This window comes from Perissodus microlepis, chromosome 2 (genome assembly GCF_051167445.1).
Source record: "Perissodus microlepis isolate ML-2025 ecotype Zambia chromosome 2, ASM5116744v1, whole genome shotgun sequence".
Lineage (NCBI taxonomy): Eukaryota > Metazoa > Chordata > Actinopteri > Cichliformes > Cichlidae > Perissodus > Perissodus microlepis.
In genome coordinates, this window is record NC_140462.1 from 24,102,951 (window position 1) to 24,127,282 (window position 24,332).

General features: G+C 41.1%; 1 protein-coding gene across 2 annotated transcripts in view; it reads left to right on the forward strand.

Moving 5' to 3' along the window:
• Positions 1 to 24,229, forward strand: part of LOC146392770 (protocadherin-1-like) — a 218,821-nt gene extending 194,592 nt beyond the window's left edge. Inside the window, exon 5 of one of the 2 annotated variants that reach the window (XM_084953122.1) lies at positions 12,792 to 24,229. In XM_084953122.1, the coding sequence (XP_084809248.1) occupies positions 12,792 to 13,219 (428 nt within the window). In that variant the 3' untranslated portion in view covers positions 13,220 to 24,229. The remainder of the gene's footprint in view (positions 1 to 12,791) is intronic. The other variant, XM_084953136.1, reaches the window with a different exon arrangement.
• Positions 24,230 to 24,332: the final 103 nt, after the last annotated feature.

The window sequence follows — 24,332 nt, forward strand, 5'->3', positions numbered from 1 at the left end:
TCAAAGCAAACACAAACCATGTTCCTCTGCATCATTAATGACCTCTCTTTCACACACACTCGCTCACACATTCTCTAACTCTCTCACTCACTCACACACACACAGCAGGATGCAGTGGTCAAATATTTATGGCCAGGAGAAGCTGCTGTGTTATTGTACTTGATATAGCTCGGGGCGTTTTCTATTGCAGTTGCTTTAGTTGGTTTTCAGGCACCGATCACAAATACAAAACGTTACAAATAAAAACTTTGGTTACTTAACCGGGAGGTTCACTCAAAATACTTTTAAAATCCATCCCTGTCCACCCGATCTGCTGAAGAGACAGATTAGTGCCATTTACTGTAAACTCATCAAAGGCGGGGACATTTCTCTCCAGGGGACAGGAAGTACCGATGCTAGCTGGATGAGGAAGAGGAAGTCTTGTACTGAAATAGTAAAAGTAAAAAAACAGTTCAGGTCAGTGCCGGCAGCTCAGCGGTGTTGCATCACGCTGAGCTTCTGATGAAATGAGACCAGCAGCGGTTACAGCAACAAGAACACACTCATGCTTTATTTTCACTTTTGCTGGTGTTAAAGTTTGAAACACCGACAAAGAATCTGTGCCAAACACGTCTACGTTATTTCTAATTAATAAAGAAAAACACAGGCACAATGTGTGACTCCAATAAAGAGCAACTATCAGCTGGTACACCACACGTGATGGCATCGCTGTGCAAGGAAATGTATTTTTATGCTCAAGAAAGTAGCGTTCATAGTCGACAATCCAAATAATTCTATAGGGATATAGGGATTAGACACCAGAGTTTTAATTTTTAAACCAAAATTACCAGTATGACCAGTTTCCCATCTAACACCTAAAACTCACGTGTGTCACTCGACAGAACCAATTACAAACTCCGCTGTAGCCTCTGCGTGTGTCCTTTACCGGCATCACGTCGTTATCCAAGCGACTGCTGCAGCGGTCATATTGATGAGCTCAGAGCCGAGCAGATGCTGCAGCGGCTTATCGATCAGCCGGGAAGGGATGTTAAGCACGAATTAGTCCAGAATCAATAAAGAGCGACTGAACAGCAGAAGAGGTGTAAATGCAGCTCAGGTGAGTGTGGCTGTTTGGAAGGAAATAGGAAGTCAGAAAAAGGAAGCATATTGGAAGAAAGCAGGGCAGAAAGGACAAAACTGTACCAGAGTTTGCAGAGTGAAAATTTTTTCCTCAGTTTTTCCTTTGGTCCCGTCTCCTTTGGGAATCATTTGTTTACAGTGACTTGGTAAAATCATCTTTTAGATCTTAAAAGGGGGAAAGGAGACGGAAAGAAAGAGAGGCTGTTTGGAAGGAAGAGTGGATTTAGAAAAGCAGGAGAAAGGAGAGATGATAGGAAGGCAGAAGGGGGAAATAGAAGATAGTATGGACAAAGAAGGAAATGCAGAAGGGTAGACGCTTAGGAAATTAGAGGTTAGGCACGGAAAGGTGTCAAAATCACTCCAAATGCATGAATAAATTTCACAATGAGTTTGATTTATATAGTGCCAATTCACAATAAGTGTCCTCATGAAGTGCCCTGGATGAAAGGATGGACTTTAAGGTGAGTTGCAAGTATCCAAGAAAAGGTGGCTTATAGACAAAACATGGAGATTAAATGAAAGAAACAAGAAGGTGTTAAGAAGAAAGCAAGAAAGACACGATGAGGAAGCATGTCTGCTCTGGCCTCGTCGGCCCCTCCAGTATTTCATTTCGACTGTCGCCTCGGCTGCCCTGTTGTTTGGTTGGTTGGCTGGTTAGACACCCCGGGCTTTAAGCAGGAAATGGATTTAGACCTTGCAGGAAGCAGAGGGGAGATTTGGGAGGTGGACTCATTTTAAACATGTCAATCAATACGTTAATGTCACAGAGGAGGAGACGCCACTGCCACTGCCAAAAAAAAAAGAGAAGGCGATGGAGCGAGAAGCAAAAAGCGGAAACAAAGAAACGACTCTTTTATTTCTCTTCTCTCAGCCTGTTTGTTTTTTTTTTCTTCTGCCTTCAGAGGGAGTCAAGGGGTGAATTAATTTTGGATTTGGAAAAAAAGAAAAGAGGGGGGTGGGGGGGGGGGGTGGAGTGCTTGTCTAATAACATCTTGGCATGAAGGGAGAGTGAGGGGCTTCTGAAAGCATCAAATGTTAATGTTCGAAAGAAAAAAACACAAATGATTTTCATCTGCGTGGCGCTCTCCTGCTAATTAGTGAAAGAACTGATGACATTTAAATATCTAATATCCTCTTTTTTCTTTCCTTCAAATCTGTGTGATAAATCTCAGACTCTTCTCCTTCATTTTCTGCCAAACCTGACTTCTTTTCTCCCCCTTTTTTTTCCTGTCATCTTTTCCTCAACTTTTATCCCCCCACCTCTCCTCCCCTTCGTCCTCTTTCCCAGCTCTGTGTCGATTAATTAATTGCCGGCTAATTTAATTTCTCAAAAAGTAATAACTTGTTTAAGCATGAATAAAGACTGACAAGGCAAAGTTCTAATCTGCCCAAAGTTTAATTAGATCCGGCAAGGTTTCAGCACGGAGCCAGACTGGGGGGTCACAGCGAGAGAAGGAGAGGGAGAGAGATACTAAACAATGAAAAGAAGGGGAGAGAAAGAGCCCTAGGAATGGATCTGGCCTAAATGCAGTCTGAAGTGGCTTCGCTGGTTTTCTTCAACTTCTGTGTCAAAAACTGGCCCAAAAGCACATCTTTCAAACACGATCGCTAAACCGAGCTGCTGTAAAATGGGGAATGAATTCTTCTGAGCACCACAAGCCTCTTGAAACGGTTCCTTTTAACTGTAATTTCAATACTGTTTAATGACTTGTGGATAGTCAAGAAGAACTGGCAGATTCAATTACGTTCTCTGTTTCATGTGTGCATGGAGCAAACGGAAAGCCCGCGAGCTCGGCTGGAGGAAGCCACCGGGCCCAAAAAATCATGGAAAGGTGCAGCAAGTGTCATTCAAATGATTCTTTGAACGCAGTACCCATTTCCTCCTGAAAAGATCATTTCAGTTTATTTCAAGGTGGCTCACAATTCCCAAATAATGAGTCTATGAGTCCTGTTAACCTCTTTGTAAAGATCTGGAATCGCACAAAGCAGCGTGCATCAGGGCGACAGTATTGTTTATCAAAAAGCTTCCTGCAGATTTGCAAAAAGACATTTTATTTTTTTTATACACAAATCATTTCATTCATCGCATGTTTTGAAGGCGCAGCCAAAAAAACCATGGCAATTAGCCACCTGGTTTTCGTAGAAGAAACAGCTTGATTTTAATAAGTTCACCAATTATGAAAAAAAATGTTTTCTCCTGAAAATTAAAGTCTAATGTACGTTCTAATCAAAATGTGCTGTGTAAAAAAGCAGAGATGAAATGCTGCTGAAAATAAAAAGGCAACAGAGCATATCTGAGAAATCTCATTGTCAGGATGTTTAATAGTGCCTTTTTAGCAGTGCTAAAGTATGTAGTAGGGCTAATAGACCAAATATGGGGCAAAGAGTATTTTTACATGGGACATGGTGGAATGGTGTATAGATTTTAACCTGAACCACAATACTGCTGTTAACATAACAAAGTAGTTTTAGCAAGAAATACCAGAGAACGTTTTTCTCGAGTATTTAATTTCAGGCATGATCTAAATTAACTTTTATTCCATTGATTTTTTTCTCTTCTGTCACAATCAGTGCTGTTTTGAAATTCTCATGGATTCCAATTCAGAGACATCATATGATATCTGTGGTAAAACCTTCGACTCTATTCTGCTAAAGCTAACTGCCATATTGCTAATTCACAATATGCATAATTAGCCCAGAAATACATGCATGTAGACCAAGAGTTAACTAGCTGGCCACCTCACAGTTGAAGATATGTGCACAGGGTTCAGTGCACGAACACAATTGGTTCAGATCTTTTAGGATCCTTTAAGTTCAGAGTGTCTGAAACCTCAGTGACAGCAGCAGAGCAGGGCGAGTTCCATTTGAATGGCGTGTTATTGTTAGAAGCATCATTAACAACTGGGAGAACACTTTGAAAAGCTTTTTAGACTGATGCCTGTGAAATCTTAATAGGAACACACAGTGCAGCACACACTGAGGAGGAGAACTGAATGTTGGTGTGTTTTTACAAGCATTACTGATCGGAGGCGCTGTGCAATTGTGACTGCAGATCCAGGTTCACAGCAGTGTGTGTTTATCGTGTAATACAAAGTGATAATTATGTTATTCGGGGGGAAAAACTTCTGCTGCGTGCACAGCGACAATGCCTGTCTGTTATTACACTCAGCTGGGAAGTAGTTTGATCGTCACAGCTCTGGATTTTGTCCTGGTAGAGTATGAAGGGTTAAATAAAGGCTGGAACACATGTAGGTGTAATACAAACCGAGGAGGTGGTTAAGGTTTGGTAGCTGAGGCGGAGCAATGCAGAGCAGGAATCTGTTCAAAATGCTGCAGTTCTGGTGTGTCTTCAGCAGCACCTGCTACCAGGGTAGAATTTCAATATTGCTGGTTTGTATGTTAACTAGACACATTTTTGATGAGGCTGTCATACCTAGAACATTACATTTATATTTTCATGACAAGCTGGCTGTATAAATTGCTGCTGTGTTACTGCACTGGTGGACTTTTTTAGGGAAAGTGTCTGATTTCTGTATATGAAATTTATACAATATTGTTTCCTCGTAAATCCCACAAGAGAATGAAAACAGTAGTACATTCCTTTATATTTACAATCTTATTGTGTATGTTATAGTTATGAAATTGGGTGTTTCTTGGCCCTTTCCTGACATCACAGAATGATGATTTGTAAGCACTGGAAATCTTTTTACCGCTCACTAGAGTCTTTTCTGATATTTAATGCACAAGGACCAATGTGTGCAAAAATCCAATGTACAATCCTAAGTAACATAGATAAAAAGGCATTCATAGAGCACACCAATTTACACTCAATTTAAACTTAGATGTCTTTGAACTGTGAGAAGAAGCTGAGGTTCCTGCAGGAAACCTGACGACAGTGGGAAGGAAGAAGTACGTTTTAACAGGAAGAAACCTCTGGCAGAACCCAGCTATCTGCTGTGAGCAGTTGGAGGTGAGCGGACGGAGATGGACCTTGGTCACAAAAACTAGGCCAAGCTGGAGCTGGTGACTTCATCTATAAGCTCTCTATGCCCAGGACTTTAGAGCTTCAGGTTAATAGGAAAAATAAATACACACTAACAAAGAGATACTGAAAAAGAAGATCATTCAGTTTGCTATCCATGCAAAATAATTAGTCATTTGCTCTACGATGACTTTAGTGGACTATCAATGCTAAGACTCTTCAGGCAACATCGTTGTTGAGCCTCCTGCTTGATCATCACATGCACATAGGAATGAATGGCAAATTTGTAGCCTTGCAATCACCTGATTTGGCACAAAAACCATGAAAACTCTTCAAAGAAACGAAATGTGGTTTAGTCTGATCCAAGCGCCATAGTTATAGCCTCCAGGAAGGGAGTGCAAGTCAGTGAATTGTCTGAAACGAAGGTATCTCTGTGTATGTGGGCTGCTGGCATCACCGCTGATTGCAGCGGGGGAAGCGGCACGTCGTCCGCTTTCTCCTGAATGTCTTTGAGCATTCAGAGCAGCTGCACCTCCTCTCACTCCTCTATTGTTCCTATAAGATAAATTGGAGCTATTGTCATAGACAGAGAAAAGACATTAATTGAAGGTTTTCCTGCCGCTGCTTTTATTGCAACACAAACTCTCTCTCTCACACACACGCACACACACATGCAAAATCCAGCTTCAAAGTAATTAAACACATTAACACTTCAAGCATAAGCAGAAAAAAGAGAAGCTGTCTTTTGTGTACATTTGCTTCCATTTATCACCCAGGACCGAGCGGAGCGGGGGGAAGCACGAGGATTTAGCATATCTCTGAGACTAAAGTGATGGAGCGGAAAAGAGGAAGGAGAAGAGGAGGAGGGGAAAAAAGGGAAAGAGAGAGCCAATCCGCCTGGGCTCTTTACTCCAGTCGACAGCGTAAAATGTCAGATACTCATCTGGAAATTATTTCCATTTCATACCACTGACATCTTCCCAAGCGGGGACACTGAAATCTAATTAGTTTGACCAGAAAATGGTGACCAAGGTAGCGGAGTGTATTATGCAGGGAGAGGGGTTGCTAGGGCGTGTGAGGGTCCCTGGGGTTAACTGGAACTCAAGAGTGCAGATAAGGGCTACAGGGGGAAAAAACTCAGGAGGGCTACTCCATTTTAAATCGCCCTGACTAATAGAGGCAACCTTGAATTCAGCGTTTCAGCCCTCTGACAGCACCGAAGCCGAGCCTTGTCGAGGGTAGAAGGGGGAAGACAGATAGCGTTTCCTCCTCCGGGGGTTACCCCAGAACTTTTCAAACTTCCCATAAGAGCTGACAAGAAGGCTGAAGCCGCCGAACGATGCCGCAGCTGCAGCTGTTGGTGCTTCGGGGAACTTTTTAAACTGCTAAATGTTTTGTGATGTTTGTCACCCCGGGGAGGTCAGATGGTTAATCATACCAGTCATCTCAGTGCCTCTCAACAAAAACATTACGACCCCGCCCAGTGAGGGATTTGCTTTATGAGGCTTCTGAATGTACCCCGTGCGATCAGGCGCTCCGATCTTGGCGGCAGATCTTTTGAGTAATGCGTGTTGAGAGTTGGAGTTGCCATAGATCACAGTTGTTCAAACAAGACAGCCCTCACTGGACAACTTTCAGTGTTTACTCAGCACTACTGACGAGTTTCCATGATACTCCAGTCAAATTCAATCTTAATGATTTGGCCCTTGTCAAAATCGCTCAGCACATCACATCACCCCATTTTTCCCCACATCGTTCGTGCTGACTACAAGAACTTTTAGAAGCAGATCTTGTCAGTTAGCAGTCATCTTTGTGATGCATCTGGGCAGCTGTTTCCAAGGCCCTATCTAAATGAATGAGTTTAAATTTACTGGTCAAAGGTACATAAAAATGCAACTTAATAATGCTACTAGACCACATACATTTATTCATGTTACGCAGATGCAGAGGTATATGACTAGACTGAGTGAATATTTCTGCCACCACACAGCTGACCATGTGTGCCCCTATAAGAACACAAGAAATGTAAGGTAAAAAAAAATGTTTTCTGGAAGGGGTTCATCCTCTGGGGAGCTCTAGTGTGTTCAGTTAGTTTCAAAAAACGTTTTTCTTTTTTATAGAAGGGCAAATGCTCAAAATCTCTAATGATAACTAATGATGAAAATAGACCTCACATCAATTGAATTCAATTCAATGTTATTTATACAGCGCCAAATCACAAGTCGCCTCAAGGTGCTTTATGTTGCAAGGTAGACCCTGCAATAACACATACAGAGAAAACCCCAACAATCATATGACCCCCTGTGAGCAAGCACTTTGGCGACAGTGGGAAGGAAAACCTCCCTACAGGAAGAAACCTCCTGCAGAACCAGGCTCAGGGAGGGGCAGCCATCTGCCCCGACCGGTTGGGTTGAGACATTGCGCATAACCAGTGAAGTCTCTCTGCGTCCCATCAGCATAGTAAAATAGAAATACTGCTGTTGTAGAAATTTTTGCCACTGCTAATTTAAAATATCTTTTTTATTATGTTTTTGAGTTTGAGCTTGTTCTCTTGGTCATAAGGGTCATAAAGGTCATGTCACAGACAGACATACTCTGACAACTTTTTTTTTACCAGTGTATGCTGTGGGCATCAAGCTGCAGAGCAAAGTTTGAGATGAAATGAATGAAAATGATATCAATACAATAAAGCAGTACAAGAAAATAGTCAGATATGAACTGAAAACATGCATTAATATAAACACGGTAACACTCTATGAAAGTAAATGAGTCCCACCAGCTTTAAGTCAAAGTTTGTGTCTAATTGATGTGGTGACAAAGTTCTCAGATAATTACATTTGTGCTTCAGCCACTAATGAGAGTCAGAGGCAGGAAAAGCAGGCGAGTCAGCAGCCTTCGCAAACATCTGATCAGCCTTCGTGCTGTCTTTGATGAAGATCTGTGCTGAAGGAGCTGCGGCGGTGGCTGCAGCACCCAGCTAATGTCCACCAACAGAGGAAGGCCTTATTAGCCAAAATCGTTATTGATCTCACATCTTAGCCACAACCAACCCTAACCACCCAAACTCTTCCTCCCATCGTGCTCGCCAATTAGCTCTATCAAAAAAACAAGGCCAATTAGTTCTTGTGCCTAATTAGGACAAACATGACCCCCATCAGCCCTAATTCTGTGATTAGAGTTACAGATCGCTGGGCCGAGGCCCGGATACAGGTTCACGCTCTGATTTGCTCCTGTACTTTTTAATGAGTTCAGTGAGTGTTTTGGAGTTTTGTTAGGTTGTATGCCGTCTTTGATCATACAGGTATGTGCATGCATGCGTACAGTTTCGTATAACTAAATAAACACATACAGTACTCTGTAAATTGGCAAATATTGCTCAGAGTTAAAGGCCAGTGTTTGAAACTGCATTAAACATTTTTTAATCTCTGCACTTTCTATCAGGTCCTGATACATTTATTGTAATACAGATTCCTGCAGCATTAATTCTATTTGTGCACAATTGCACACCAATGTATCACCTGTATCATATTTTATACACTTATTACTTATCACTGCTTTCTGAGACATCTTTAAAAATCGTTTGGAACGAATCTATGGTAAAAAGAAATGTTTCCGATTTAGAACCATAGAACCACCATTAGAGCTTTTAGAAGCTCTTATTGTGAAACATTTAAAGTCGTGCTAATGTTACTGCTAATTGGTAATGGCATTTATCTGTCGTGAAAGGAAAGAGATTATTATATCTTTTGAAAAATAGAATATAATAGAATAGCCCTTTATTGTCAGTGTACATGTAGAACAAAATTGTAGAACTAGAAGACTTCATTGGTATCTGTATTCTCATACAGTTAACAAAGTTAACAAAGTTACCAGTTCTTCTGAAGGGACAGGTGGCCAAAATTTGGAATAGAAACAAGTAAAAATGTCAAACATCATTAAATAGATACATGTATTTACATTTTTTCCACCTAATTGTAACACACAGATGTGATGTACGGTATTTTTGACCAGACTTGCCTGCTTTCATTTGAAATGAGGCATGAAACAACAGTTTGATTGAACTGTGCTATGACTGCAAAGATCGAACAGAAGGTGAGCTTCCTGTTTATCTCCTGTTACTCTTGTAAACATCACCTGTTCAAAGATAGCTCCCCTGAGAAAAACACTCCATTCTGACAGTGTCGGAGAACTCGCGATGACAAACAGTGACAGACAGAGGGGCTGAACCTTCCAGGAGGAACATCTGTAACTCTATTTGGCAGGGTTAGTGCAAGATCGACTTATAGACAGAACAGATTATTTTGAAATAAATGGGTTTAAAAGTAAAAAGCTTAAAGTTGAAAATAAGGGAGGTCACTGAAGACCTGCCTGAATTAACCTGTCCTGTATCATTTGATGCCACTCTTAAACATGTAGAACCGTGAACACAAAAACCCTTATACTAAACATTAAGTGAACAAACCCTTGTTTCAGAATAGACTTTTTTTAAACTTGTGCAGAGTCTCGAGATCAGAAAGGAGAACAGCCTGGATAGAAAACACACCAAATCTCAGCTGTTCAAAGCACTTTCAGCTCAGTTGTGGCATTCGCACGATCTGCTCTGGTTGCCAGATGTGGCCCAACAGCACACCTCAAGTTTGCCACATAAAACTCAAGCCGTGCTTTGAGTCAGCAGGATTAGCCAAAGCCAAATGTGGCCTAAAGGAAACTGTAAGTGCAAGGCCACAAATGGTGATTGCTGTGTGGGAGGACTGGCTTTAATTATGAGATCAGATTTGACACCGTCTGTGGTGGCCTGCATGCATTACCAGGCCTGTAATCTGTTTGTCAGGGGAGCAGGATGGGTAGGATCAAATTTCCTGAAAGTCCAGAGAGTGTGAAGCTTTTTGGGTTCAGCCTCTGTTTTGATAGTGACAACTCGAAAGCTTCAGTTTAATCTGCCTAAATCTGCAATCATGTAAATCTGTGTCACATTAGCTATTGTAAATAATTTAGGTCATAAGTACTGTAAATATCAATCCCTCAAATTACTATTTAAAGTAACTTCCATGTATGTGTATAACCACGAGGAAATGCTGGCGTGTAAATGCTGCCTGCCAGTATTCCCTTGTTCAGTGGGCACTGGTTAAAATGCTACAGAGCCAAATGTAATATTTACTCCTGGAAGACTTTTATAATAAAGTTTCTACTGTTCTCCCACCGGCAAAGTCGATGGCAGTGATCGCAGCTTTAGTTTAACAAAGTTCCCGTGCACACAGTAGTCCAGCTGAACTCAAGTGCTGAGTCCTTCGTCTGTTGTTGTGGAAGTGAGTCAAGTTTGGAGTTTGTTCAGCTGTACAGCTCTGAGGCAGTCCGTGCTCTATAAGCCTCCTGCTGACATGATGTTTGGAGGCAAAGCACTTATTAAACAGCCGCTCTGAACTCGGCAGCCACTCGCACATGACTTAACATTTTTGCAAGCACCTTGCTTTTGCATGGGAAGTGCTTAAAAACTAAAATCCATGGCAGCGGCGGCCGTGAGAATACGGGAGGGGAAGCGTTGAAAAAAGACAGAGCGCGTCCGCTACTCAGCACTCCGCGGGATTAGAACGCACACATCAAGCCGCAAACAGACAGAAAAGCCGACTGTAGCTCCTTTTTTGCAAAAAGGAGGCAATGAATTTCAATTATGCATGAAGCAGAGGGCATTTTGGGAAATAAGTGCCATTCCCCAGGAGGACCGCCACCTCCTCTGCCCCCTCTTGAGCCCCTAGCCTCTAGTATCAAAGAATGATCTAATGTCACGCACAGGAGAAAGGTTACTTTCTGCATACGCATTGATATTTCTGCTTCCATCTCTGACCTTTTTCCACTCTAAGCTGTGATTTCTTTAAAATGCGAACTCAGCCCCGCATCTGTCTGTCAGTCTCCATCTGTCTGCCTCCGTACCTCAGAGGTACAGGATGAGAAGGTTCAACAACTTACAGAAAAACAAAAAAAGAAAATCCAGATTTGAGAAATCGTGACCGTAATAATCACACACTAAAACACAGATGGTTTTTTTTCTGCAGCCATCATCTTTCATTATGTCATTTTCCTTTTTCAAGAACAAGGCAGTAACAGAATTGTTATTTTAGCCTTAAGTGGCTGTTTGCAAAACCCTAATTAATATTTTAATGAACCTGAGCGTGTTTTTCCCTCCTTCACTAAATCAGCTGATCCTGTTTCACGCTCAGCGCCCATCGTTGGATCTGCGCATTCCTTCTGTCAGCAACAAATTCCTGGCACTTAGTGAACTATTAGTGACTTTAAAAATACACAGAGCTTTAATTAATTTTCTTCAAATAGAGAGAACTGCGTGTGGATAAAGGGATAATGACAGTTTTAATCAGCATCTCCTGCTCTCGCCAGCCTGTACACAGCTGAACTGTGACACTGCACTTGCAGTTTTGTTAGATTTTACAGAACAAAAGCATCATTTATGAGATCTTTGGATACATAAATACCAATATTTATTCAGCAAACACATTTATCTGACTGCAGTCAAATGCAATTTACAACCAACTTTGGCTTTTAGCTGCAAACTCTCAGGGGAAATTGTTCTGCTACATAAGACAAAATCCCACAGATGAGCATTAATGCACAAAACAGCAAGTAAAGTTCAACCTAATAAATAACAATAAAAAAGAAAGACTTGCAGACACACATTTGTTACTGCTGGAGGTATTTATATGCATATACCTGGAAAAAAGTTCTAGCCCAGTAACCGGAATCCAAGCTTTATCATAATAGGTTGCAAAGAAGAAAAAGCATCAGAGTCCAGCTTGCTCTCTTCAAATCTGAGAAATAATGGGCATATCCATCCCGAACTTAAATACAGATCTTAAATCCTTGTGTCCGTATCCCTGGCCTGTTCAATCAAATTCTGCAGATTTGCAAATGTAATCAAAACTCCCATCTTCAAAGCTTCATTTGTATTTTAGCCAATATTCATATAGCTAATGTGATATGGAGTGACAATCAATTCTAAAGCTTCTCTGACTTTTTATTTATTAGCTTTAAAAGGTCCAGGTTTTTCGGGCCTCATTTGCTGAGATGAGACGACAACAACAACAAGCAACGGGACACTACCTATTCAGCTCAGAATAGCAGACAGACAATTTTTGTGGAATTAAAGACCATTCCACAAAAAGACACATTACAGGCGCTTCTCTTCACAGAGGTGGCAAATAATAGCATTTTGTCAAAGCTGCTGTTGTGTACAAGCACAAGATGTCCTTTGGCAGCAGTGTGTAACCCACTGGGTTATGACAATAGTGAGATGGGGCTGTCACTGCAAATATATTTTTCTGTAGTGGTTGAGTGTGATGTGCTCCTTTTAACCCAAACCTTGAGAAAACACCAAAAAACACTCTTTCTAACCCTAACCGAGTAGTTTAAAGTGACTAAACCTCACCCGAGAGTAATAGTGGACACAAAAGCAGGACAGGACTTGAACTTGTCCCACCCAAATCCTTAAAACCTCCTAATGTGGATCGCTATTGTTGCGGCTGGTGCATCAAGCCCAGACTAGAGTTTATTATTTATTATCTCAGGCTTTTTATGTGAAACCTCTGCACCGTAATGTCATCTTCATCTCCCACCTTTCCTCGTGCTGCTGTTTCCACGGTACTCATGCTTTGCTTCTCTGTTTTGTTGTGTCTCTCTGCAGATCTCAGGCCTCTTCCCGACGTGGCAATGACCGGTAAATGCACCCGGGAGTGCACCGAGTTTGGCCACTCTGACTCCTGCTGGATGCCCGGCCAGCCTTCTCCCAACCGCAAGGTATCCAAGAATGCCCCCAAGCTCTCCACCTTCGTGCCTTACCAAGAGATGGATGGGCAGGAGCAGCTGATGGCCAACGGCAGCCCCAAGCCCCTGCCGATGGAGGAGCGTGGACCAGGTGGTGGCGGCGGTGGCAGCAGCTCCAAAGTGGCCAACATGCGTTTCATGACACCCTACAGCAGTGCCTACCCCAGTGGCGGAGATTCATCCAGTAAAGACTGTGGCATGGAGGAGATCCCGCTGAGCCAGGCGGTGGAGTACCACTCAGCTACCACTCCAACCGGCCAAACCTCCAAGAGGGAGATCTACCTGTGAGGGCACAGCTCTCCACCTTAAAACCCACACTCATCGCCCAGCGCTCCCCACTGTGCCCTGTCGCTGCTCGCCACCACCTGTCGCGCCCCCTCACAGCTGCCCCCTGTGCCTATAACTTGCTGTGCCACAGCACCTACTCCCCCTTTTACCTTTTTTATAAATGCATCTACCTACAAGGCTTTAGCCCCCTCCACCTCTGCCCACAGACACCCCCACCCCCTGCAAAAACCAATCACATGTAAAATAGAAGAAATTCAAAATCAATTAATGAAAATGCGGCTTGAGCTGCTTTGGAAGGAATGTAAACTACACCACATTGTTGTGATAATTTAAATGGGAAACTATTTAGCTACTCACGTTTTTCAGCTGGATTTTTTGTGTTGCTTTAGCTTTGTTGCTGTGTGGGACCAGAAAACGGAAAAAAAACAAAAAAAACAAACCTTCCGGGGGGTGAAGGGAAATAACTTCTTGTAAATCCTACTTAAGTATACTGTGTATTGCTATCTATCCTCATTTTCTTTTTTTGGATTTACTTTTCTTTTTAGTTTTTCTCTGTCACCTTCGAAGACACAGGGAAATACTACGTTTTTAAGCCAAGTTGCATCAAATCAACAGGCTTGTTTTTGTCAGGAGCAGCTCATCGTTAACGTGAGACGTTTGTAGAAAGACAGCTGTTTTCCAATCTCGAGATATTTAGGGTTTTTTTTTCATTATTTTGCTGTGGAGAAGTCTTTTTTTCATTGTACAGGCTGTAAATATTACAAACAGTGACAGTGGAAACTGCTGTGGCAGAGTGGATCCGTGGCCGTTAATCTTTCTGCAGCTCTTCATGTAACACTGGACTGAAAATGGTTGCATGTAGAGAGAAATGATGCCGTGGCATTCGCCGTCACACTGCAGGAACCTGGACTCTTGAGCATCACCAACGGTGCCGAGTTATAAAAACACAAGACTTTTTAATCATTTTTCCTCTGCTGTCCAACACTGGAACACGGTGGAATTTACGTTAACGAGGAAACAGAAACATTAGAGGCGCACCGATACAACTTCATACAGAACTGAAGGAAACCTAAGTGCTTCTTTCAGAGTCTCAGAATCTAAGAAGCGATTATATTATTCATGCTGTTGTCAGTAGTATACCATAATATGATAAACTTAAACATGAATGTTACAGAAGGGTATCCAAAAATAGTCAAATGATGGTTTTCTTGCATCAAACTGATCGTTTTTCTTTCTGGCATCGAATTATCTTCGATGCCATGATACATTCACATGTGAGAGACCTAAAAGTTTAAAGTGCTCAGCTTAAGGCACCATTGTTCATCGTAAAGAAGAAATGATTACTCTGTCAAAAAATCCGTTTATTGTGCAGTTTCTGATAACGGATTGATTACGAGCATTTGCATTAATGAAGCCGAAAAGGTAAAAAAAAAATTAAAAAAGCTTTTCAAATTAGTTAGTTTCGGCTTCTCCAGTCTGAAGACTTCCTGCTTTTCTGTATATCATTCTGAACTTAAGTGAGTAGCTTTTAGTTTGTCCAGTGGCTCCAGATCTCACAGATCTTTTGAGATTAAAATTTATAATCCAGTTGATCCAAATAAACAACTCAATAGAGAATCGTCATAGCTGTAGCTCTAGTCCATGACAGCCTGTAAGCTTTTATTTCAGACTCAATAAAAAGTTTGTCTTGTGACATCACAGGAAAGGTTTAGAAGGAATTCAAATACCAGGGTTCACACTCCAGGGAGCAGAACATGATCCGTGCATTGCAATCTGTTGGATCTCAACATTTCTGATGTTTGCATCATCCCCAAAGAACATGAATGTACAGGCATTATTTCATAAAAATCTTCTTGTAGTTGTGAATCAAACCATAATCATCCTTGAGATTCAACCTCTGAAGACCATGAATATCCACAGGGAGTGTAATATTGCTCTGTTTGCTACCACTTTAGGGTCAAAGTCACTGCCTACAATTAGTACTACATGAGTATCTGTATTCATGCAGTCAGTGTCTACTATTATCACCATGCCTGCTTGCAAATACATGACACCAAGGTCGCTGCTGACCATTGTCCAAGGCAGAGTTGTGACTAGACTACATTCAATTTGATGTTTATAAAAAAGGATCACCCAGCCTCATGACTCATGGAGCTTACAGTGTTGTAAGGTGGGGTGGGTGTGGCTTAGAAGGTCGACCAGGTCATCTACTAATTAGAAGGTCGATGGTTCCATCCCTAGCTGCTCCAGTCTGCATGTCAAAGAACTGGTATAATTCTGAACCCTGACGTGTGAATAGATAGGAAGCACTTAGGCGTGCAGTAATGGGTGAATGAGGCTTGTAGTATAAAGTGCTTTGAGTGCTCAAGGAGAGTAGAAAAGCGCTTAATAAGTATGAGGCCATTTACCATTTTAAAGCGTGCAGGAAGCATTACTGATTTTATTTGCTTCTTCAGAGGTGATCATCATCAGCATCACATCCATGTCGCACTTCTTACCACTGCTAGCTTGGAAGGCCACAGCGTCGGGAGCTCACTTTTAGAAAGTATATGAATATAATCTAAGATTAATGATTTCCAAAATCTTCACTTAATCTTTCAAAGCTTAGCAGAGAGCGGAGATGTTGTTCGCGATGCCTGTTTTGTTTTTGGAGGCAGTCCCACAAGCACAAAGCAGCTGTAGGCTTCCTGATGCTGACAGTCCACAGAGTGTTATGGCTCCTTTATCCTTTACAGCTGTGGTGGGCTTCAGTGTGTTTGTGGTGAATGTTTCCCTGCTGTTTTTCGAACTTGAAGGAAGAGCTCTCCAGTCTTTGTTGCCGCTCGTTATTTCCCACCTCTTTACCTTCTCAGTATGAGGCCGAGCCGTGCGGCGTTTAGCAGAAGTATTTATTAAACCTGTTAGCTGTCTGCAGCGGGGGAGTTGGCTGCCATTTCCTGCAGTGCTGAAGTCGCACAGGAATGCAGGATTAATGACACCTGTACAGGCTCGAGTCCGCTAACACCCTCTCCGCACAGCACAGCACAGCACAGCACAGAAACTCTAATTACAACCCGAGGCTCGGCATATTACCGGCAATAATTTGCACCAGTAAAAGTGAGCTGGTTTGGAAGTTCATTCATTCCGAGGCTCATGTTAATGGCTGCTGAGGATAATGTGAGATTTCACCTGTAGTGATGCACGCCAGCTGGGAGTGGATGGATGAAAGGAAAGGCACAGTGAGAGAGTGTGCTGCAAAAAATCTCCCGAACAAGTCATTTAGTCTCACACTGAGCTGGAAAGTCATAAAATAAAGCAAAAACTATGGTGAGATTATTTTCATCCGCGTCCATCCCTGTCTGGGATTTACCTGACAGCTTCTCAGGCAACTGATTAAAACATTTACATTTACTCTGATGTATATTTTCATGAAGGCTTGTATAACTCCAACCTAAAATCAAGGTCAGATGTTGAGTTTTACTGAAGAGCCATTTCAGAACATGCACATATTCACCCATAGAACTACTTCCAGCAAAGTACAACTGATGGCTGAAATTAAGCAACATATTTTCAGAATTTACAAGAAAGTTGTTCAATTTTGTTCACTTTTCTCAAGGCCCTCTCTTTTTTTATTTTTATTCTCATTTATTCATGTCCCCATATAAAACTACTACCCGTAAACGCAGATAGTAAGATAGGCATTAACCAGTCCATGTGTGATTGTCAGCTGCATCAGAAGAATCCACAGTCTGTGAGACTCTTGGCTAATAGAAGCATGGCCGCCTCTGTTTGTGTCACCAGAGAGATAATCACATAACACAAAAACTCTGCTTTGCATTTAGTCTGAACACAGCGTAACATGCACCTTTTTCTTTTTGCATTTTTGGGCCTGGAGAAGAAATAGTAATGCACATCTACTAGGTGTCCATAATTAGAAATTTGAAATTATAAATCCCTTTGCCTTAACAGCTTCATCAAATTAAGACTGTACAGAGAATATAACTCTTCATGTCTTCTAATAATTGTTGAAAGGCGCTACAAAATCTGGTAATGTTGCAAAGACTGGTTAAAATGAAAAGTGCATGTGCAGACTCTGCATCCAAAAAAACTGATTTTGATCTGTAATCTGAATACCAGCAGATTTGCCTGACCCACTCGATTCTGGAAGGAGACAGATGTCCCTTTGGGCTTCCGTCAGGAAGGGTGTTCAGCATTAAAAAAATCTAACAAATGAAACGTGCGGAGCTACTCACTGTGACGAGCCATTGGGAAAAAGAGAACAGCTGACAGTAGCTTTATCCACAGATTTGTCAGTCCATCAATTAAAAAAGAAAATGTTCATTTTAATTAAAAAAACCTCTTCAGTTAATCCTACACATATATGGGACTTATACATGACAGATATTAAATTCTGCTAGAAAGTGAATCTGCCTCATGTTGTCATTTCCAGAACTGCTCCCTTCCAGAAAAAGGCAACAGATTTGTGACTGTCTCACTCACACGAGCACAAAAGTCTTGATGAGCCTAAATGACTAGTCATTAATGTTTTACAGCATGTGACATGAACATCCTTTTCTCACAATCAAAGAGGGAACATCAAAGCGATGCCAACAAGCTGAGATGCCAGCGAAGAAAACACGGCAAATTGGGGCTATCGGAAGGGTCACGCAGAGGTCGTGTTATTGTCTATTAGGCAAACAGTCGCCTTCACCAAGAGTTTCACAGTGATTCATGGCGCTGCCTTTTTGCTGGTGTTTTTGATGCATAATTGCTTCTTATTTTAGCATTTAGCATTTGGTGTATTGAAGCTCTCCGTGTGGGCTGTGTATGGTTCAAAGCGAGGTTTCTCCGTTGCCTCGACGATATTTGATTTTTGATTGATGCATCTCCCTCTTAAGAACCTGCACACACGGTCATTGTGTTCTGCATATAAGTCAGCCATCATTCAGCCACCATTCAGTCCTCACTGTGACACAGATTTAGAGTTCATAGGCCCCCGCGCCGCTCCTCGCCTTCCCCGTTCTTCCTCGGGTGATTTAAAGCTCAGAGCTCGGATTGATTATTTACAGGCCAACCATAGAGGCCCATGTTGACTTTCCTCCTTCCTTTTCCCCTTGCCACGCTTCAAATTCAGCGTGAGTGAGTAATTATATTCTTTTCTGTGATGCTTACCCACAGCCTGGATGGGCGATAAACTCCCAAGTGCCCGACGTCTTATGCTGTGCAAGGCAAAGATAGGGGAGAGGGGGAGAGGTCATATAGCATCGGTATGACCTCAGCTCTTTCGCAGCAATTAACCCCAGACAAAGAAAAATGAACCCTGGTAATACCTGATGACCTTTGGTGAACTCTGCTGTCGCTGTTTGCTCTTTAGGCCTCCCGTAGTTTTGCTTGTGCATTAAAGCAAACGCAGGTACTGCTGGCATGTTTGCACAGTCACATCAGGCTTACGATGCTTATTACAGGCATGAAGAAATGTGTCAGGGCTTGAGCGTTCCTATATTAGAGGTCCAAAAGTACGTGGACACGTAAATGTTCGCGTCTTATTGTTATACATGTGGTTACAATAACAACCTCTGGAGCTGAAAAATGAAGCAAAGTGTGAACTGTCAGAACTCCCATGTTTACTGCAGCCTTGTGAACAACGTCCTCCAATTCTAGGGTGAATTATTATTACTATTATTATCATCATTATTTTAATATTATTATCATTTTAAATTCATATGGGTGTGTGGCCACTTTGATTGACCAAATTAGCCATTCAGTACCGGCTTGTCCTCACCTTTGTTAATCTGAGTCGCTAAACTGGATTTCTTAATTGTAGTTGTGCTGTCGGTGTACTTTGAGCATTTCTATTGGGCTTACTGGACAAATGAAACAGCTTACATTGCGATACAGCCCATACAAGAAGTCTTTGCTTCCACTGTGATGTATGAATTTCAGTATTTCATTTGTATCTTAGCAGATGAGTGGGTCTGTGTGTTGAGGTGGAGTGCTAAGTAATCAGCTTACTATGATGCTTCAAAATGTGGAGCCCACAGCCAATGGGAGAGATCATGGTGGCTACATCCATCCATATACAGTCGATTACATCATCATGGGTACCAGCAGATTTTGGAACCCAGTAACAGAAATTTGCAGTTGTTTGGTAACAAAGCCTGTCATGTGGTCCAGCTTATCCCAAAGGTGTGAGCTGTGGTTGCGGTCAGGCTCAGGTTACAGCAGAGTGGGAAAACCATTTTGAGAAAATCTTTCTTCTTCTGTTCTTTTTTCAAGTAAAGCACAGAGTCAAACTATGAAGTTAAAAAAAAATCAGAAAAAATGTTGATTAGTTCAGATACAACCAGCCATATCATATACGGAACAGTCATTTCAGACTTTTTTGCAATGTTAGGTAAAAACCCCACGTCAAAAGGAGAACCAGCAAGAACTTGGCAACAGTCAGTGTTGGGTGTAACACATTACTGTAATCACATTACATCTTTCAGTAATGCAGAAATGTAATGTGGGTGTATGCAGACTCCAGCCCAGCAGCCAGAGACTGAACGTCAGCAGGTAACAGAGGCAGTGATGAGCAGTCAGGGTTACACCTCAGTTTCTACCTGTTCATGTTTCTAAACTAGAATCATTGTGGCGATGGCTTTGAAGTCTCTTTTCATCTGGTTTCCATCTTTGCTTTCTGCTGTGTTCATATGTAAATACTGAAGGATCGTATATCCTCATCAGGAATAAGGATTTATGTCGGTGTGTGGGACTGTAGCGTGAGGTTTACATTAACTGGTGATTATGAGACAATGTGTTTCAGATACTCCTGCATAGTAACAAGAAATTAATAAATGAGTAGTGTAACAAATTACTTTCTCTGGTGAGCATACTGCATTACTTTTAAGAAACATGACAAGTAATGTGTAATGCATTACTTTTTTAAGTAAAACAGGGTTCCAGTGAGGAAGGAGAAATTCTTTTTACTATAAAGACCCCTGAGCCAACAGAGCCAGGCTCAGGGAAAGGCAGCCATCTGCTGTGACTGGTTTGGTTGTTAAAGGTCTCTGTACTCCTCTTCTGTGTCCTCACAAAGAAGACAGTCCTCCAGCAGACTGGGCCTATAGCAGCATAACTAAGGGAGGGTCTAGGGTCACCTAATCCAGCTTTATTAAAAAGGGATGATAATCTGAGCATCTGACCATAAGTGTTTGGTCTCTCAAACAAGCACTTCCTGCTCCCTGGTGGAACACATGAACCCCAAAATCCACCACCACCCATCAGCCCCTAGAAGAACACAGGTGTCTCTGCATGCAGTGCACTCACATCCTGCCGCCTTTAAATAGAGGGAGCTTTCCAGTTACAGAAAAAGAGTATATCTGTGTTTATTTCTGATACTGCCAAAGTATAGAATATTAGATATTCCAGAATAAATATAGATGATAAAAATATTCAGCTGGGCCTGAGAGAAAGAAATAAAACAGCAATTTAATGTATAATCTTTTTATGGAGCTTGAGTCAGCTGCAGTTCGTCCTTTCAGTCAGCAAACACAGACATGAGGAGCTTTATAAAAAAATCTGATGCGTTATCAAATATAAGCATCTCTAAGGGAAAGGATATTGATCAGAAACTGTATTTGACATTCATAGCTGAGTGCAACGTAATGCATATGTATCTACAGTTTTCTTTCCTTTTTCCGCCTTCATACTTCTGTGCAGCTTTTACTAATAAAACGCAGCAAGTTTACCTCTCAAAATCATTCGTGAAAACTGTTTTAGAATTAAAACGCAGACCTTAAATTAAAAATATGCTTTTTGCCATTTCAAAATGTTTTGCCACCAAAACAAAAAAACATTGGTTTACCCTTGATGTATTATTAACAGCTAAAGTGCCCTACCATAGTTTGCTTCTGAAACACTTTATAGACTGATTCATGACTCCAACACATAAACATCTCCCAGGAATGGTTTATTTTTAAAATACACATTGGTTTACTACTGACAGGCATTATTTATGTATGAAATCCACAGCTGTACTTAACAGAGGAGAAAAGTTTGCTTTCCTAAAACGCAGACTGTGTCTTAAGTCGTCAGACTCTTAAAGCTGAACTTATTTATAGTCATTGCTTAACAATGACACGAGTCGTTGTGACATACCTTTGACATACACGTGTTACCAACTCTCGAGCCTTACTCATGTTTTTTTTGGCGCTCTCACCTGAAGCTTAAATTCACTTTAAAGAAGCTAAAGAGAAGCAATCTAATCTTCCAAGGCGAAGATAAAGAAGGATTATGTTGAACTCTAAATCATGAAAAGTCACTCAAATTTCAACACAAAGATCAATGGACAACCAACAACCAACTCTTAACTGGATGCTGTTGCTTTGTACAACAGTCCAGTGTTGTTCATTAGATCAGCTTTAGGAGAGTACAGTTTGAGACGCAGTCTGTAGTTCCTACTTTTAAAACATTTTCATGAACAGCCCTGATCCAGCTGTGAAACTCTGGTGGTCCCTTTATGGATCACGTCTATATCTGTGAGTTCAGCTGAACGGTGGATTCTACAGTTTGAACAAAAGGTGAATGTTTTTGGTTTGCGAGTTACTCGGTTTTGCAAAAGGTTCACTTTGTTCTAACACACAACGGGATTGATTTAATTCAGCATTTTTCCCTCCTCGGGCTGACTCTGTCAGCGGTGTCGTGACTCTGTCGGTAACATAACGACTCAGTGAATTCATCTTTCCTCTCTCTTTCTTCTGTCCACTTATATTTAGACCGGAACCACTTTGTGGCTCTCGTGTAATCAGTGTTTTTATATCTGGGGCGTTTGCATTGATAATTGTGTTTAAGTCACAGAAATAAACGGCAGCTTTCATCACATTTAACTCAAAGGGAAACAAGAGACCTCTGTTTATTTTTGAAATTCTTCATAACTGCCACATCGCTGCTTTGCCTGATCTATTTAAGGGTCAGTTTTACGCTCAATGTTGACTTTTGTAAACAACTTTAAAGAGGCTGAACTAAGTGTACTTGAACCGTCATGACTTTTACCCACTTTGAGCACCAGAAGCCTGGGTCCTACATTGAACATTACTGCATCAGACTCTAAACTCATGTTTGAGGTTTAGTTATTATTTTTGATGAAAAGACCATTTGGCCACCATTTGAACGCCATTGTCACAATGCTAATTTGATTTGCGTGACGGTAGCCGGTGGATTCTTTGACTTGCACTTCTGGAGTGCAGAAGTCTACAGAATAAAGACGGGTGATCACATGAGAGCTGCAGACGAGTTCCACATGAAATCACGTGATAGACTTTGGAGTGGCTTGCTGTTTTTTGGTTGTGTATTATACTGAGGCTGGAGTCTCCGCAGTCGAAGCTTCAGCTGAGCATGAAACAAACCAACTTTATAAATATTATACATTTTTGTTGTTGTCACAGTTGTTTTATCAATGTTATGGAATCAACACTGCTATAGACATACTGTATGAATATAAATGGTTGTTGCTGTTTTCTTACCAGACGCGGCGTGTAAATGATGATGATGATATCTGTTTTCTGAGCAGGCAGACTGGACTCTGTGTTTTCTACTTCTTTACTCTATCGTGACTGGAAACCAGACCCGGCAAGCTGAATGGAGAATGTGAAAGTTCAGAGTTATTTTGCGATTACACAATCAATAAAATTCAATGTTGATTTCCCAAAACATAAAACAGTTGATCTCGACAATAAGACGAGAGCCACGTCTTGGTTTGGGTGAAATGGATCTTTGTCGACGGTGCCTGCAGACACCTTTACCATTATGCGATCTCTTTGGGTGATGCAACAAAAAAAGGGGAAGAATACAAAATTACAGAATCATGTTCCTACTTATCTCACGTAACTACGTCGATTTTTCTAGTAATGATGAGCAAAGGATGTGACATCTGGAGAGAAACTAAAGTAAACAGAATTTCTTGGAGCTCCTAAAGTGCTAATCTGTGCTTTTTATGTGTTATTTTGTGTGCTGAAATTAAAAGGACTTTAAGGGCTCCATTAAAATTCTTTGAAGAAAGAAATTAATCAGTTTATAATCACTTCTTTTGATGTCATTTATTTATCTCCCAGAGATATCTGATGGTTACAAAAAGAAAAAAAAGAGAAGAAATCGGAACCGCAAATCAGCCAGTGAAAAAATAACTACAACAAGGTTATCATCATCACACAAAGTGATGTTAGTGGAGATAACTATTGTATAAGGGTTTTTTTTTTGTTGTTTTTCTTTTTTTTTGAGAAAGGCAAAGTTATTTATTTGAGATGTGGTTGTGAGAATTGTTTAGGGTCCTGAAATTATTTTGTTGTAACCTTGGAGGTAAAAATCCCAGAAAACAAATTCTAAACGGTGGCATTGGGCTTCCTTGTGTGAAGAATGTTGTAAAGATTCATATTGTTTTAGAAGAGAAGAAAACAGCAGGACAGAACCGCCGAATCACTTTTCGTCTTTACAGGAAGTCCACGTTTGTAGCCTAATTGTTGGTTGGTTATATTTATATAGGAAAAATGCTAGTGATGCCTTGTTTTTTGTACAGTTTTATGTACATGCAAGTGTAGGTTTTTTTAAAAAAAAATGTCAATAAAAAATATATATATATTCAAACAACATGAAGGAAGTCTGACCTTGAACCTGTAGGATTATATCGTCTCAAGTACCGTAGGCTCTATTAAATGTAGGAGTGATGCGTCAGGCTCAGAGCGGAGGTTGGCAGTGCGCCTCCTCCAGTCACCCGTCTGCTTTACCGCTTTCTGTTCTCTCATGTTCATCTCAGCCGAGTCTTAAGACAAACTGTACATGAATTTTTGTTGTTTTCAGTCTTTTAGTTTTCTTGGAGGAAGTTGGGTAATGTGTTTGTTTGAGCCTCATCTGTTCTCTTTTGATCAACATTCGCATGTTTGAATTTGAAAAAAAAAAAAATGTGGTCTTTTATTTTTGCTGAGCAAATCAAAGAAATGATATCTTGTAATTACTCCTTCCTTATAGCTTTACAATAAAATACATCAGTCAAAGAAACATCCCGGCTGTCGCTCAGTTTTTCTTGCAGGTGTAAGTCTGCAATGAAATCACGTGTTTTTACTAGAAAACAATGTGGCTTGCTCTTATTGGCCAGCATAAA